The 14,272-nt window shown below is 43.7% G+C and overlaps 2 protein-coding genes across 2 annotated transcripts; one reads left to right on the top strand and one right to left on the bottom strand.

Annotated features, from left to right (window-relative positions):
- The first annotated feature begins 1,366 nt into the window (after positions 1-1,366).
- On the top strand, positions 1,367-3,196 carry ankrd63 (ankyrin repeat domain 63). The gene is made up of 2 exons (XM_085343611.1): positions 1,367-1,464; positions 1,564-3,196. The coding sequence occupies exons 1-2, from the start codon at positions 1,367-1,369 to the stop codon at positions 3,194-3,196; spliced, it is 1,731 nt and encodes a 576-aa protein (XP_085199737.1).
- Positions 3,197-5,043: 1,847 nt separating this feature from the next.
- pak6 (p21 (RAC1) activated kinase 6) lies at positions 5,044-12,335 on the bottom strand. The gene is made up of 8 exons (XM_085342770.1): positions 12,132-12,335; positions 9,834-10,499; positions 8,712-9,245; positions 7,228-7,361; positions 6,067-6,193; positions 5,851-5,976; positions 5,589-5,723; positions 5,044-5,211 (listed from the first exon to the last, which is right to left on the bottom strand). The coding sequence occupies exons 1-8, from the start codon at positions 12,333-12,335 to the stop codon at positions 5,044-5,046; spliced, it is 2,094 nt and encodes a 697-aa protein (XP_085198896.1).
- Between the last annotated feature and the right edge of the window lie 1,937 nt (positions 12,336-14,272).

Genomic DNA, 14,272 nt, shown 5'->3' with positions numbered 1-14,272 from the left:
GCCAGTTTCTCGGTGCACAGAATAAACTGTATCCCAAATCATATTTCCTGACTTAAACTTGCTTTTTTGAGTACATTGTTTAATGCAGACTGACATACAGTCATTTATTGTGCAAAATCTGTGTCTGCAAAATCTCAATATAAAATATCGAAATAATGACTAGTAAGCTGTTTCTATACTGCACAGGTGCAATGCAGAGAAACAAATACCTGCTAACTAGTGCTAAATAACAAACACAGTTCTAGAATTTAAATCACCAAAAACAACCATTTGCCATAAGTTGCTACATATAGAAAAAGGAGGTACTGGCTAATAATAATCTTCAGCCATTGAGAGAAGGATACACCATCATCGCTAATATTTGGTAGGTATGCATGCCAACTTGTTATTTTCAGTACAGAGTATTATGTGTGGCAAGAGGCTTTATAACTGATGTTCATAAATTGCAGTAGTTAGCACATCAGTCTTGGTCACTCCCTGTAAGTGCACAACTGCTCTTTTAAAAATCATTAACTATGAAGTGTACTAACTGAATGTCTAATACTACAAGTTTGACATAGCTATATTTAGGGGAGCCGTTCATAATCATGTGGGCTTTTGATTGTTATTTTCAGTGTTACTGCAAAAGGAGATTGATAATCACACTGAAATCCTTAAACAAACAGTGGTCTTAATCTGTATGATTAAAGGGACTCGAGTCACTGAAAGGACTGAATCTGACATTGAGCGATTTCTGTTTTTTGTTTTTTTTTAATTTAATGTTGCTTTCACTGTGTTTTTATTGTAGATTCGATCGGATTTACTATTTCCCTTGACAAGAAAATACCTTCAGGCAAGGCCATTATCATGAAACCTTGAAAAAGTCTTCTCACAGTTGAGGAGAATAACTTGAACTTGTTGCACTTCATTATGGCAGGCTGGAGCAAACTGTGAACAAACACACAGAGAGGGATGGATGGATAGACGCATTATTTCAAGGGGAAAAAAAGGATAACTGCTAACATACCCCCACACCAACAGAGTGAATAGATCTCTCAAAGACTGTCTCATCTTCCGTCAAACATTTGCTAAGTGTACTGATACAGTATAGTCTTGCATGTAAATGGGACATTTACACATGAGCATAATGCACTATTCATCACATGAGTCCTTTTTTATTTTGACTGCTCTGTCAACAGCAAAATTTTCTCGATTGAGTCCATTTGCAACAAACAAAAGTGAAAATACTGCATTTAAATTAACCCCACAGACCTCACATGGTAAATGCTGGCCATGTTTTTCTCCTTGAGTAATTATTCTGTTCAAATAGCATATATTTCTCTCCAGGCAGAGAGTGCTCGGGCTGAATGGATGCTGCGACTGCATAATGGTCCTCAGACGTTTGTTTCCTAGGCAACGTGGGGAGGGCATGTGGAAAGGGAGGTATAAAAACACTAGCAGCTCCTCTGTGAGTCTTACTCTGAGGTGAAGCGCTCACTCTAACACAGTGAGTATCGGAGAACTTGCCGCACAGTTCCTCTCCCTTTTTGCCATCTCTCTTTCTCGGCTCACTTGAAGGCTCAGCACTGCAAGTACCTGTTGGAGGATGATGCGGCCAAAAGATTTACGCCAGGGCTCTGGCACCAAGACCTTCCTCGATGCCATGCATGGCGGTAAAGTCCACCTTGCACGCTTCATCCTGGACGCACTGGATGGACGCATTATCAACTCGAAGACGGAGAACAGCCGCACCCCGCTCATGCATGCCGTCTGCCTGCAAGACCCTGGGACCAGGGCCAAGTTCACCCGGCTGCTGCTGGAAAAAGGGGCGGATGTCAACTGCCAGGATGAGGACGGTCGCACAGCCCTGAGCCATGCATGTGAAATGGGACACCTGGATGTGGTCAAACTTCTAGTTCAGTTCAATGCTGACCCTGATATCACTGATTCCTGGGGAAACAGTGCCCTCATGTATGCTGCATTTTCTGGGCAAAGCCAGGTTTTGGAGTTTCTGGTCAGGGCTTTCAAAAGACTGGGACTGAGGCTGGACAGGACCAATAATGCTGGCCACTCAGCCATTGAGGTTGCCAGCTTCTTTGGGCACAGTCAGTGCGTCCAGATTCTGAACTTTCCTTGCAGGAGAAGTGTTGCTACAGATGATCCACTTGTTGATGCGAGTACCACTCAGGAGGGTGAGTGCCGTCTGCCCCGCAGGCTCCCCAGGCAGGTTCTGGAGAGGTTCTCCAAACAGTTAAATAATGAAGACCAATTGCCTGGGGTATTTCAGAGACAGCTGAAAATTGGCGACAGCAATGGAGTGTGGAACCGTTTCCGATGTCCCAGGAGCCAATCTCAAGAGGAAAACCATCGCCACAGCTGGGCTCTGCCTCCTCAGCTTGAGAAAAGCCAAACTGAGGGGGATCACAGCATTCTCTTCACAACCAAGCAGCTGCAAAACTGCCACTTTAGAGAGCTAAGGGGGACTAAAACACTGAACTCTTTTCCTGAGCCAAGCCAGAAAGATGTCAGCCGAGACACTGGACTCCCAGAGCAAGCACCAGCGAGTTTTCCTCTCTGGGGCAAAGCAAAGTCATTTAACCTGGACCTTCTGAGCAGCAGAAAGCAGTCCTATCAGGGTGATGTGCGTGACATGAGCCTGTCAGCCAGCAAATTAAAGAGAGCCTCACTGCAGGATGAGAGATGCCTGATAGATAAGATGGACTGTCATGGGAACACCCAGGGCTTGACAAACGATGCTGACAAAATTGTCTCTGTGCCAAAACCTCTTTTAAACAGCAAGAATCAGCCTGCACGAGTGCCAGAGGAGAATGTCAAATCTAAGAATGAAGAGGCTAATGATATGGCTTCACTGAGCAGACGAGAGCAGCAGAAAAGGGGCAGCTTTGGTGCGACTGCCAGACACAACAAGTTACTTCCTGCCAGGGGAGAAATTGAGTCAGGGAAGCTCCCCAACCGTACCCCGGGATTCACGGGCCTGGGGACCAGACTGCTACGGCGATTCACTGCACCCGAATTTATGAGGATGGTCATAGACTGCTCATCGGGCTCCTCGAATGGCAGGGGTCGGATGTCCCGCTCCGAAACCTTTCCTTTCTCGCACACGCACCAACAGGTCAACAGTCAGCCGAGCGTCGACAGCATCAGTGGAGTGAAGTGTGAGTTCGAAAGCTGCTCGTCTCAGTCCACCCTCGACTAGAAAGAGGACAATGTCTAACTGCAGAATTGGCTGGTAGTGGATGTTTTTTAACAGCATTTAAACTTCTGGTACTTGCTCGGCAGTAGCGCCTACATACTGAGAAAAGTAATGATTCCTCGCTTTTGTTGCAGCTTATTTGTTTTTCAATACCTGTCAATAAAAGTTGCATAAAGTGCAATTTTGCTAACCCATGTTTAAAATCCTTTACAAATGAACACGATTTCAGTCTGTGAGCTGCTGAAAATGAATATTTTCTTTCACATGTATAAGATTTATATGACCTGAAATCGAATGTATTTGATATTGCTTCTGTGTTTATAATAAAAAAAGAAGAAGAAATGTATTTCGCCTAAATATTCAGTCACCGTGCACTGTATGATTCATGCTCAACATGTAATAAACACTTTAAAAGACCGGCTCATTCATCCTGTACTATGCATGTGCGAAAAGGACTCAGAGTTACTTAAATGGATACCGCTTCAGTATGCATCATTTATTGATTTGTACAAAATTAAAATGTGTAATTCTCTTTTTCATGAATGCTTCACACAGAAATAGAAATACATGAAACATGTCAACATGTATCTGTGTCAGAATACAAAGACTATGTGCAAAGTGTTTCTCAGCAGGTCGACGTCCTGCAGCATCACATGCCAGGCCTGTGTGCTTTATCTAGGCAAACAAATGCAAATACAGTCACACACATCTTCAGGAGTAACACGCACACACACACACACACACACACACACACACACACACACACACACACACACACACACACACACACACACACACACACATAAATCTTATGATCTTTAAATAGTCTGTCACAATACAAAGAGTTGAAGCGAACGCTGAAACCTCACACATTCATGCGCTTCCTCTCTCTCTCACACACACACGACAAAAAAAAACAACTACACATTTCAGTAAAGAAAAGTAACATTTTGAATTTGTTTCACATAATTTACTGCAGTGAATCAGCAGGTGTAAGATCCTAATATTCAGTATTTACATTATTAATTTATCTGCTCATGGTTCAAGTCCATACCTAATAATGAAACCTTATTTGCAACTTCACATCATACAAACGACCAACAATACCTTTTTGAAATAAAGAATAAACATAAAAAAGAGAAACATGGAATTGGTGGTTTTCCAGTAGCCCAATAGTAGCAGCTGGGGCTTTCATCTACCCATTTGTTATGCTAATAAAAGGAGAATTGTCTTTCACATCCCTGTTTCGTACATATTCAAGCATTCACATCAGGCCAGGTGTGCCTCCATTTGGCCATGCAAAGAGTGTGGATTGACAGATTGTTGTCCAGTTTCCACTACAGAGTGTGAGTGTGCAGAGGTAACTTTATCCCTGCCTAATAATGTCACAATGAGCTACTCTGGTTTGAGCCTAAACACCAGCTTAAAAACTTTACACAGCTAGCAATAATGCCCACTATGAACACTATATAGGATTTTTATAGTAGCACATGTACATATAGTCATGTGGAATATTGATTTTTGCTATCACTTTGATATGCACCACATTGTGCTGTGTTGAATCCCACTGAATGTTACAGGAAACCAATCGATAATCGGATCGCAGCGAGCTGAGAGGTGAGGGATCGCATGCTGCCTTTAACTCGCTCCTAAGATGCTTCTCTCATGCCCGAGACCATGCTGTGTCTGTCTACCAAACTTGCCGCCGTTACCCCGACGGGGTCTGCGCCTCTGGAGCTGATAGCCCATTGGCTTGGGAGCTGAAGTTGGACCCCAGTTGCTTGTCCTCTTCTGAGGCCTGGAAGGGTCATACTGAAGGTGGGTGTTGGGGGACCAGGAGCCCTGTGGGGTCAGCAGCGGGACATGCGCTTGCGGTATTGCTCCACCAGTGGGACCAGGCACTGAGGTGAGCCGCTCTGCAGCAGGAAGGGGTGCTCCAACAAGTCGATGGCGCTGGCTCTCTCTAGGGGGTCTCGAGTCAGCATACGGTCCAGGAAGTCTTTAAGAACTGGAGAGACCTGCACCAGGAAGAAATACAAACAACCTTTATTTGTCACATAAACAATCATACAGAGTACAACATGTAGTGAAATGCTTGCGTCTGAGCTGCGCACAGGTGTAGCTGCGCCATTCCAGGGCTTGGTTTTTAGCATGGGGGGTCTAGACAGGACAGTTACTGGGTCGAGCTTGCAACTCCAAAGGTGTGTAGGCCTACCACTACGCTATCCAGCTGCTGTATAGGAACATAATAGGTACGTATAAGTACATAATATAGTTGTACTCCAATAAATCATTGCAGTGATATGGTCGTGTAATTGTGTTGCATCCAGCATTTGCCGAGACACTTCAGTCTGGACCATCAATGCTGCTAGCTTGCGTTCGTCTGTTCTCGTACCTGACTGGCGTTTCGAACAGTAGGAGCTGGCTCATCCCTCAGCCTCTTCATCGCTGCTACAGGGGTTTCACTGAAGTATGGCGGCTCTCCATCCACCATCTCAACCACCATGATGCCCATCGACCATATATCGACCTGGAAATAAACCACGACACAGGAAAAAAAGTGTCTAACAGGTCTCATACTATTGCACAGATTGCCTCTGTTGGCAATCAGTGCTACACTAGTGGTATTCATGCAAACTGAATGTGTGCCTCCTCACTTCAGTGCCATATGGCGACTTGGATATGACCTCAGGCGCCATCCAATAAGGTGTCCCCACTAGAGACTTCCTCTTAGGGATGTCCTTACTGATCTGTGCACAGAAGCCAAAGTCTGAAAGCTTGACCTGTGAGGAAAAAAACGCTTTCCTTAATTTTAATCAAGAAAGCAAAAAGAAAAAGAAAGAAGGAGACAGAAAGAAAGAAACATTTCATACCCTTCCGTCTAACGTAAGTAGTATAGAGTCACTTTTGATGTCTCTGTGAATGACTCCCTGTGAATGGAGATAAGCCAGGGCTTGCAGCACAGCTTCACACACTGTAGCAATCTGCTCTTCACTCAGCCTGCAGCACAACACACAGAAACACACAGATTTTACATGAATTTCACACTTTTACACTACTAGTTATGACGAATCAACAGGACTTAAAGTTGAATTTCATGAATCACCGCACATTAAAGGCAACGATAAAGTAGGCAAGGTTCAAAACAACAACTCCCACGTAGCACAGTGACGAATGAAGCACGCCCGTTCTGCCGCGATGCTAATGTGCCTTTAATATTTTTTCAAGTGCAGCATAAACAGTTAGAGTCGAGCAGCAAAAAGACATTTCACAGAAAACACCAGGTAACAATTACTTTACAGAGCAAGGTTCCTCCCACACACAACAACTATAGGTTAAAAACTGTCTAAAACTATATAAGATAAAATGATTAAAACTGAGTGGATTTTTAAAATAATCTGACATCATAGTTCAGCCTGGAGAAACAGCATACACAAAGGACTCTTGATCTTGATTGTTGTGTCAATATCCTGATTATTTTAGGCTTAGACCAGCAGTGGCAGTGACAGCTGGCTCACTTTATATATCATTTGGTATGAGAGGAAAATTTCCATCCCTTTGAGTCAAACAATCTAACCCTGAGGTCACCCTATGGAGACTGAGCCAGCCATCTGTTAGTAATATAAACCATATTGACAGCTCAAACAAACACACCCTGATAAATTTCAGCTCCCTGCTGCTGGTCAATATGTTTTCTCCCTTTTTGATGTATGTCGTAGCATCAGGGGATCAAATGTCTACCCAAAATCAGCCTTCCGTGTGGCATTTAAACACACACAAATTCAATTATTTTACTGTATTATTATTTTTCTCTGGAGGAAAGCAGCAGACGTGGCGTGCACGAGAAGACTTGATGACAGTTTTGCACTCCTGGGAGGAACATCGATTACCCACCAGTTGATACCACACTACCCTCTTGTGGCTGATTTAGTTATTAAAAAATATAAGTTCCATATGGAATCAATGAAATACAGTTTTTTGTTGTTGTTGTTTTGTTTTGTTTTTCTTCTGTGGATATTTAATGGCGTTCTCACCTGGTTTCAGAAACAATGTTAGTCAGTGCTCCACCCTGCAAGTACTCCATGATGACCCACAGCTCTTCCTCCACCAGAGCAGACTTAAACATCTCCACCACATTTCTGTGCTGATAGTCCCTCATGATGACCACCTGCAACACAAAACATTATTTGGTGGTATAATCTTTAGAAATATAACAAACAATGTCGCCACTTATTGGTTCTCCAGCAGTAAAGATGACTGCTGCTCAGTCATTGGAATTCACTGCCAAGCAGAAATATAGTTCATTTAAACTCCATGAAGATTACAAAGATGATGACATCAGTGCTACTCTTTCAGACTGGAAAATACCTCCAAATGATAGATGTGCATAAAAATATTGGACTCTATAAAGGCATACTCTGTGTCAGCTGCCTTTTGGAAGCCTCTTGGTTTTGTCAGAAATGATCATATTTGAATACAAGTGATCACTTAACCTTAATAAGCCATTGGATGTGTCACCCAGAATCAGATACCAGTTAGTGATAAGTAATACTAATAAAATATTAGACTTGTTTGTTTGTTTTTTAATTGCATTTGACAGCACGGCAAGCCAAAGCTGTCAGATAACTGTCATGGTCCTGGGCCATGTGGGCCCAGTATTCTTAGTTCTTTGTATTTTTGTATTTCGTTCCTTATTTAGGCCATGTCTTCTGAGTTGCCCTGTTGTGTTGTTCCCTAAGTGTTTTCCCTTCATGGCTCTCTCCCCCCTGTGTGCCCTCTATGTATTGATGAGCCCTCGTCTCCCTTTGTGGTTGTTTCATGTTTCCCCAGCCCGTTATGTCTGTGTTTCCCCGTGCTCTCTCTCCTCCTGTCTGAACCTCTGTGCCTGTACATGTCATGTTCAGTTCACCCCGCCCTGTCTCGTTATGATTATCAGTGTCACCTGTGTTCCCCGTGTGTGCCCACTTTCCTCGTTTACCCTCTGTGTATTTCTGTCTGAGTCTCCCTCTGTTCGGCGTCGTGTTCTCCCTCATGCTGTGTGTGATTCCCCTGTGTTCCTTGGTGAGCTTTATGTTAGTTTTTCCCAGTTTAGTTTTGTATTGTTTCTCGTGGCCAGCAATAAAGCTGTGTTTTTGAGTTCATCCCCGTGTGTGTGAGTTTTGCGATTGGGTCCTCATCCTGCCTGCCACACAGCCGAAACATGACAATAACTGCATTAAAAATGTTCAAACGTTGCTATGAAAGGCAAAATTAACTCTAGAGACCGACTCTGTTTTTTTCTTGTACCAGGCTGTAAACACTTCCCTACTTTAAAGCTGTGTTAACATAGGGATTAACTCACTTAAAGTGCTTTTTTTAGCACTTAAAATGAAGCAACTGCCTTCTCTTTTATGCCCTGATATCACTAAACTGCTTTCCCACAGGCTAAACAACAAAGATTAGAGATATGTTGCTATAAATGACTCTCGGTACATTTTAGAGTTATTTGCATTTGTATGTTGGGTTATTTTTTTTGTACCTCATTAAAGAGTAGCTCTCGCCTCTGCTGCCGCCGCAGGTCCATCATCTTCACCGCCACTTGCCGGCCGCTGTGCTTCTCTGTTGCGATACACACCACTCCTGTGGAGCCCTCTCCGATCTTCACAAAGTTCTCCAGATAAGAGCGGGGATCGCCTTTGTCCACCACCATCTGCAGGGCCGCCTTGAACTGTTCATGTGTCACCTTAGGTGGGTCGGGTGGCGGTCTGGGTGAGGGGTGTTGCGGGGGTCTGAAGGCAGGGGAGCAGGTGCCTGGAGGACTGGTGGCTAATGAGCCTGTAGGTGAAGGTCGAGGTTGGGAAGGGCTGTCTTGTCTGGGATAGGGAGGGTTGGGGCATCCGGAGTGTCTGAGAAAGGGGTCTGGTCCACTGGGTCTCAGTCCCATATTAGGAGACAGACCCAAGGTGTAGCTGGCTGAGGAGCGAACAGTCCGCTGGGGTCTGACGCCTCCCACAAGAGGACTGCTGGTGCCGGTGGGCAGGAAACCAGAGTGGTACCTCACTGCTGATTCTCCCTGCACAATAACACAGAAAAATGGGGTGAGGAAAATTAAGAGAGAACTGAAAGGCAGTTGGCCACCTGCCTGAGGTTCTTGACCCACTTTAAAACTAAATGTAAATCAAGTTCTTCACTTTCCCTCCTTTTCCACTTCACCTGATATGACTGATGTGTTGTTTTATGGACCCAAGTGTCCTGCAAAGATCTTGCCAAACACATCTTCTTTCAACATTTACAACTCTACTGGCAGTAGAGTTGTAAATGTTGAAAGAAGATGGTGCCAGTAGACTACTGGCACCATGAACCCACTTTCATTATTTTTAAGTCTAGAACTAAACCAAAGATTCAAACTCAGAACTTTGATCCTCTTTAGTGAAAAAGCCAATCAATAAGCTGCTTCACTAAAGTTCCACAACCTAAGCATTAACATGATCCGTGATGGTTTTTTGACAGCAAAATATAACTTTATTTAATGTATTCAGAGCTCATGCAAGAAACATGCTGAGTAGTTAAAAAATGATGTACATAGGATTAGAAATATGCATATATTGTGTATTCTATAAATAATGTATTATCGGTACACTTAATCGCTGCAAAGGCTTACTTTCAGGTCATAGGAGGAGAACGGCCTGCCAGGGCTGTTCTGTTGGTGCATGTATATTGGTATATTGGGTCGGAGTTCTGTGGTGACTGTGCCTTGATCTCCCTGGGGTGGCTGTACCGTCATAGCAGGGCTGTAGAAACAAGCTACAGGCCTTTGATTTGGTGGCATTCCCCTTGACAGCTGGAAATCTCTCTTCCATATCACTCTCTCCTGAGGACTACCCATATCACTACTCATATAAGCCCCATGACTTGGCATCTGGATGTTCTGGGACTGAGCAGGATGTGATGGGCCCTCGAGAGAGCTGACCCCGACTTCATAGGTGGACGTGGCCTTGGGCAAAATCCCATTAGGTTGCAGAGTGATACTCTTCTTCATGCCCAAGTAGGGGGTATTGGTCTCACTGTGGATGTTCCTGGCCCTATTCCTCCACTGTTCCTGGCCCGCATCCTCCTCATCGTCATCATCCTCCTGGGTCAGACCCTCATACTGGTAAGTGTCTCCCTCGTTCACTTCCCCCAACCTTCCCAGAGACTGGGCTCTCTTCCTGGCTGAAGGGCTGCTCTTCCGCAAAGAGTTGGAACTGGTCACAGACAGACGGCTCATGTCATTGATCATGGCTGCGATGTAGTCTCCGTGTCCGATCATGCTCCCACGCACAATGGTCTGAAAGGAGAGAAGCATTTATCTGTATCACATCCTGCAAGCCATGATTGCATTACAGAAGGATTTTGGACAGAGAGGAATGAGGGTGACATAATCATCGCTCAAAGGCGAGTTAAATTTAGACTTGGGAAGCTGTAAAGGACATCTTTGTCATTCTACAAAGACGGTGACTTGAATTTATTTTCCCCAGTGGCCGATTCTGACAATACACCAACAAATATACTTCACAAGCGAAACACAAAGAAAGAGCCTTTACAACTGCTCACATGCTTTCAGATTGTCGAGATAACCGCTCATGAACTTTCTCGTGGTATGCACAACTGGCAGGCAACCAAAGGCAAATGGCCTAAGCTTGCCCTGACATAAAATCATCAGACAATCTTTAGATGTTTTGCCAGAACAGAATGGATGTAACACTGACTACATGGTGGTTTAGTAGTCGTACTCAGGGTAGAGTCATGTTCAGTTATACTCTACTGCCTCTCCCATTTCTCTGGCTCAATGCCATTACATCAGCACAGGGGGGTAGAGGTCAGATGACATCTCACCTACTGTAGCACCTCGCTGTGAGGAGGGAATGGCAGGTGATAATAGCCTCTGTGCAATTTCACATGCTTTTTAAAAATGAAACTGTCTTCTCATATTCTGTATAGTTTTTCATATTTATATCCTGTTCATATCCTGTACATAGCTTGTACTCACTACAGCCTGTACATACTTATAGTTATAGAATATTCACAACATACTTCATACCGTGTACATTATAACATACCATAATAGACCCATTTCTGTAATATACTCACATATCTATATTATTGCTAATATATATTGTAATATATCTATATCACTAAAGCACTTCTGGATGGATGCAAACTGCATTTCGTTGCCCTGTACCTGTGCATGTGCAATGACAATAAAGTTGAATTCTATTCTATTCTATTCTATTCATCATGTAGAAATAATCTGAAACATGCTGAATCTTTAATTTTCTATTTTTAGCTTTTAGGATTTTCTGTGTTTCTGATGACACTAAACCCATGCTGACTGACCCGAGTGACCTAAATGCTGGAATGACTGTTCTCATATTTCACAGCACTAATAACAATCACGTCATAGACTTAACGAAATGTTCGTGGGTTTTTTATTTTCTGGAGGAGCCATAAAAAGCGTCAACGGTGTGTTCAATGAAGCACAGAAATCCTGAGATTTGCAGGCTTTATCACTCACTGGCAATTCCTTTGCTGTACCTGCACTTTTTAGCCCTTCTGCTTGACATCTCTGGGAAGGCACCATGGACTATTATTAATTGCCTGCGTGGAGTAATAAATCTTGTGGCCCCTATGAGTATTCAACATTGTACAGTCAGTGTACACAGCAGGGTCATTAGCTCAGCCACATGATAGATAAGAAAGCAAAAAGATGGGGAGGGGAGAGAGCTCTCCACGTTGCCATCCGAGGATTGTGGCATTTTCTGTGACAGCGCTCACAAATACTTTTGCACTGACGCAACCAGCACATATTTCTCTGTGAATGAAGCTCATTACAACTTAATGGGAATCAACGCCGTGCGCCATTCATTAGTAGTCACCTCAGGGTAAGGACAGAGAATCAATAAAGGGCTAAATAGCTTACCTTCTTTGGTCTCAACTCCACCTCTGTGATCCTGGAAGGGTCCACCATGGGTTTGGGCCTTCGCAGGTTCTCTATCAGGCTTTGCCACTGTGTCGGCAGGCCCACAAAGCAGCCGCGCTTAGCATCAAAAGAGGTGTGAACTCGGTGCTCAAAATTCTTGGGGGCTGATATCTCAGGCCTCTTCTTTTTCTTTTTGCGAAACATCTTTAGGTTCAGAGGGGTAGCAGCCTGTCTGCTTCAAAATGTCCCTGTAGAAAAAAGGTAATCGTCTTTAAAGAAGTTGCGCCAAACATCACATTCAGCACAAATTTAAGTAACTGTAAACCAGACATTTGAATACAAACAAAACTCATGTGCCACAATGATTAAAGAGTTGTTGCTGCTCTCATTTGCCCACTACTCCAGGTTCATTTAAATAAAATGTGCCAACAAATGATTCTTCCACATGAGAGAATATATATATTTAAATGGCTTATCCAATAGCTGTGCCTGGGACGTGGATGTCCCACACTGCCTTGCTGGCTGTCACAAGCTTGCGCCACAGAGAAGAGCTCCAAGGACAGCGAATGGATTTGTAAGCACATGTGTAATGAAGGATATCTGGTCAATTAAGGCTTATTCATTCTCTGTGCCCTTTTACTGATGAGCACGAGGCTGGGCTGGCCAGCGCCCACAGGCTTTCAGTGCATTAGCAGAATAAGTACAACACACATTCATGCACACACATATATACAGACATAAATATACTCTGGCAGGCTATCCTTCAAAGCCTTTTTATAACCGTTTTCATATCCCATCCTAATTAGTAGCTTGTGTGCCCTTGATTGCAGGGAGGGCAACTACTTAATCTTCAGATGGATGGTCCTGTATTTCTTGAGCCACTAACTCGGGTTTACTGTATATGCAGCTTTATTTTCCATTCAAGTGTGTGGGGGGGGGAATAATTAAATGCATTACATCTCATTTCCTCGGCTGCACAGCTGTAAGGGGAGATAATCACTCACATTTAAGTCACTTGATTGGAATTAATACTTTTTTTTTTAAAAATAGCTCACAGCACGGAAGCCGTCTCAGCTAGCCATGCGAGGGGGATGCCAGTGCCGGTCTGCTGCTTAGTCCACTACATCCGTCCTGATTTAAGTATTTGTTAACTCTAGCTTTGTGCTGGACATGCTAAAAGCTTTATATTGCTTTGTACAGACCCTACAATAATTGGGAGAAAACCCGAACAAGGAGACGACCCCCTATGAGCAAGTGCTTTGGTGACGGAGGGAAGGAAATACTCCATTTTAACAGGAAGAAACCTCCAGCAGACCCAGGCTCAGGGAGGGGCAGTGGTGCTGCTTTGAATGGGTCTTAGTTAAGACAGTGAGGGATCTCCTAGGCCTTAACTAATCTGGACCTCTTATCCTAGTTTGTAGTGTCTGTGCCTTTTGTAGCATTAATTAATGCATAGTCTGAAGCAATAATACCACGTCCAAGAAGTCTGTGCTCCAACTTTGGTGAGGGAAATTCTATTCTTTACATGTATGTGGTCTGCGGACGCAACTTGCTAGCCAAACTTGCTAACATTAGGTTATGGTTTGTGCTTAGTTCTGTCTCCAAAAAATACAAAACATTAAAATCAAGGCTTCAAAATGTAAGAACAAAAAATGGGTATATATGGGTATGTCCATATTGTATTTATCTTTCAAGCCGCGTGTGCAAATGACCAAATGTTGACATGCTAAACTAAGATAGCTAATACAGCAAACACTCTACTGCCATAGCAGGCTAACTTGACCTGTCAAGCTCAAAGCACTTCTGTGGCCAACTAAATGCTCACAGAACTTTTGTTTGTTTTTGCAAAAAGTCACCCTGAAATTAATAGCCAATGCAGAGGCCTACACGGTACCCTGAGAGGATCAGATACTATCTCCCATCATGCACTGTGAAATAGTGGGAGCTGAGAAAATTAGTTTTTCAGCCCTCTGCAAACCAGCAGGCGATCACACTGGCAGCCTTTCCTCTTTCCACCTCCGCCCTCGGATCAGCATGGCTCTAATCGGCATCAATGACGCCTGTTAAGAGATGTATTGGTAACTAACCCACGCCACACGTCCTGCTGCATCACTGCAAGGTAAAAGTAAGTCAGGCCCGCT

This window comes from Diplotaxodon limnothrissa, linkage group LG19 (assembly GCF_057381915.1).
Source record: "Diplotaxodon limnothrissa isolate DT_005_m linkage group LG19, D_limnothrissa_male_GT1.1, whole genome shotgun sequence".
Classification (NCBI taxonomy): domain Eukaryota; kingdom Metazoa; phylum Chordata; class Actinopteri; order Cichliformes; family Cichlidae; genus Diplotaxodon; species Diplotaxodon limnothrissa.
This window is presented reverse-complemented; position numbering and strand designations above follow the sequence as displayed.

Bases quoted from the DNA above. Each gene is read 5' to 3' on its own strand.
- ankrd63 (XM_085343611.1), top strand. From the start codon at position 1,367: ATGGTCCTCAGACGTTTGTTTCCTAGGCAACGTGGGGAGGGCATGTGG. The intron at 1,465-1,563 runs GTGAAGCGCTCA...TTGAAGGCTCAG, and splicing joins TCTGTGAGTCTTACTCTGAG to CACTGCAAGTACCTGTTGGA.
- pak6 (XM_085342770.1), bottom strand. From the start codon at position 12,335: ATGTTTCGCAAAAAGAAAAAGAAGAGGCCTGAGATATCAGCCCCCAAG. The intron at 9,246-9,833 runs GTAAGCCTTTGC...GTTATTGTGCAG, and splicing joins TCTCCTCCTATGACCTGAAA to GGAGAATCAGCAGTGAGGTA. The intron at 6,194-7,227 runs GTGAGAACGCCA...GTTGTGCTGCAG, and splicing joins AACATTGTTTCTGAAACCAG to GCTGAGTGAAGAGCAGATTG.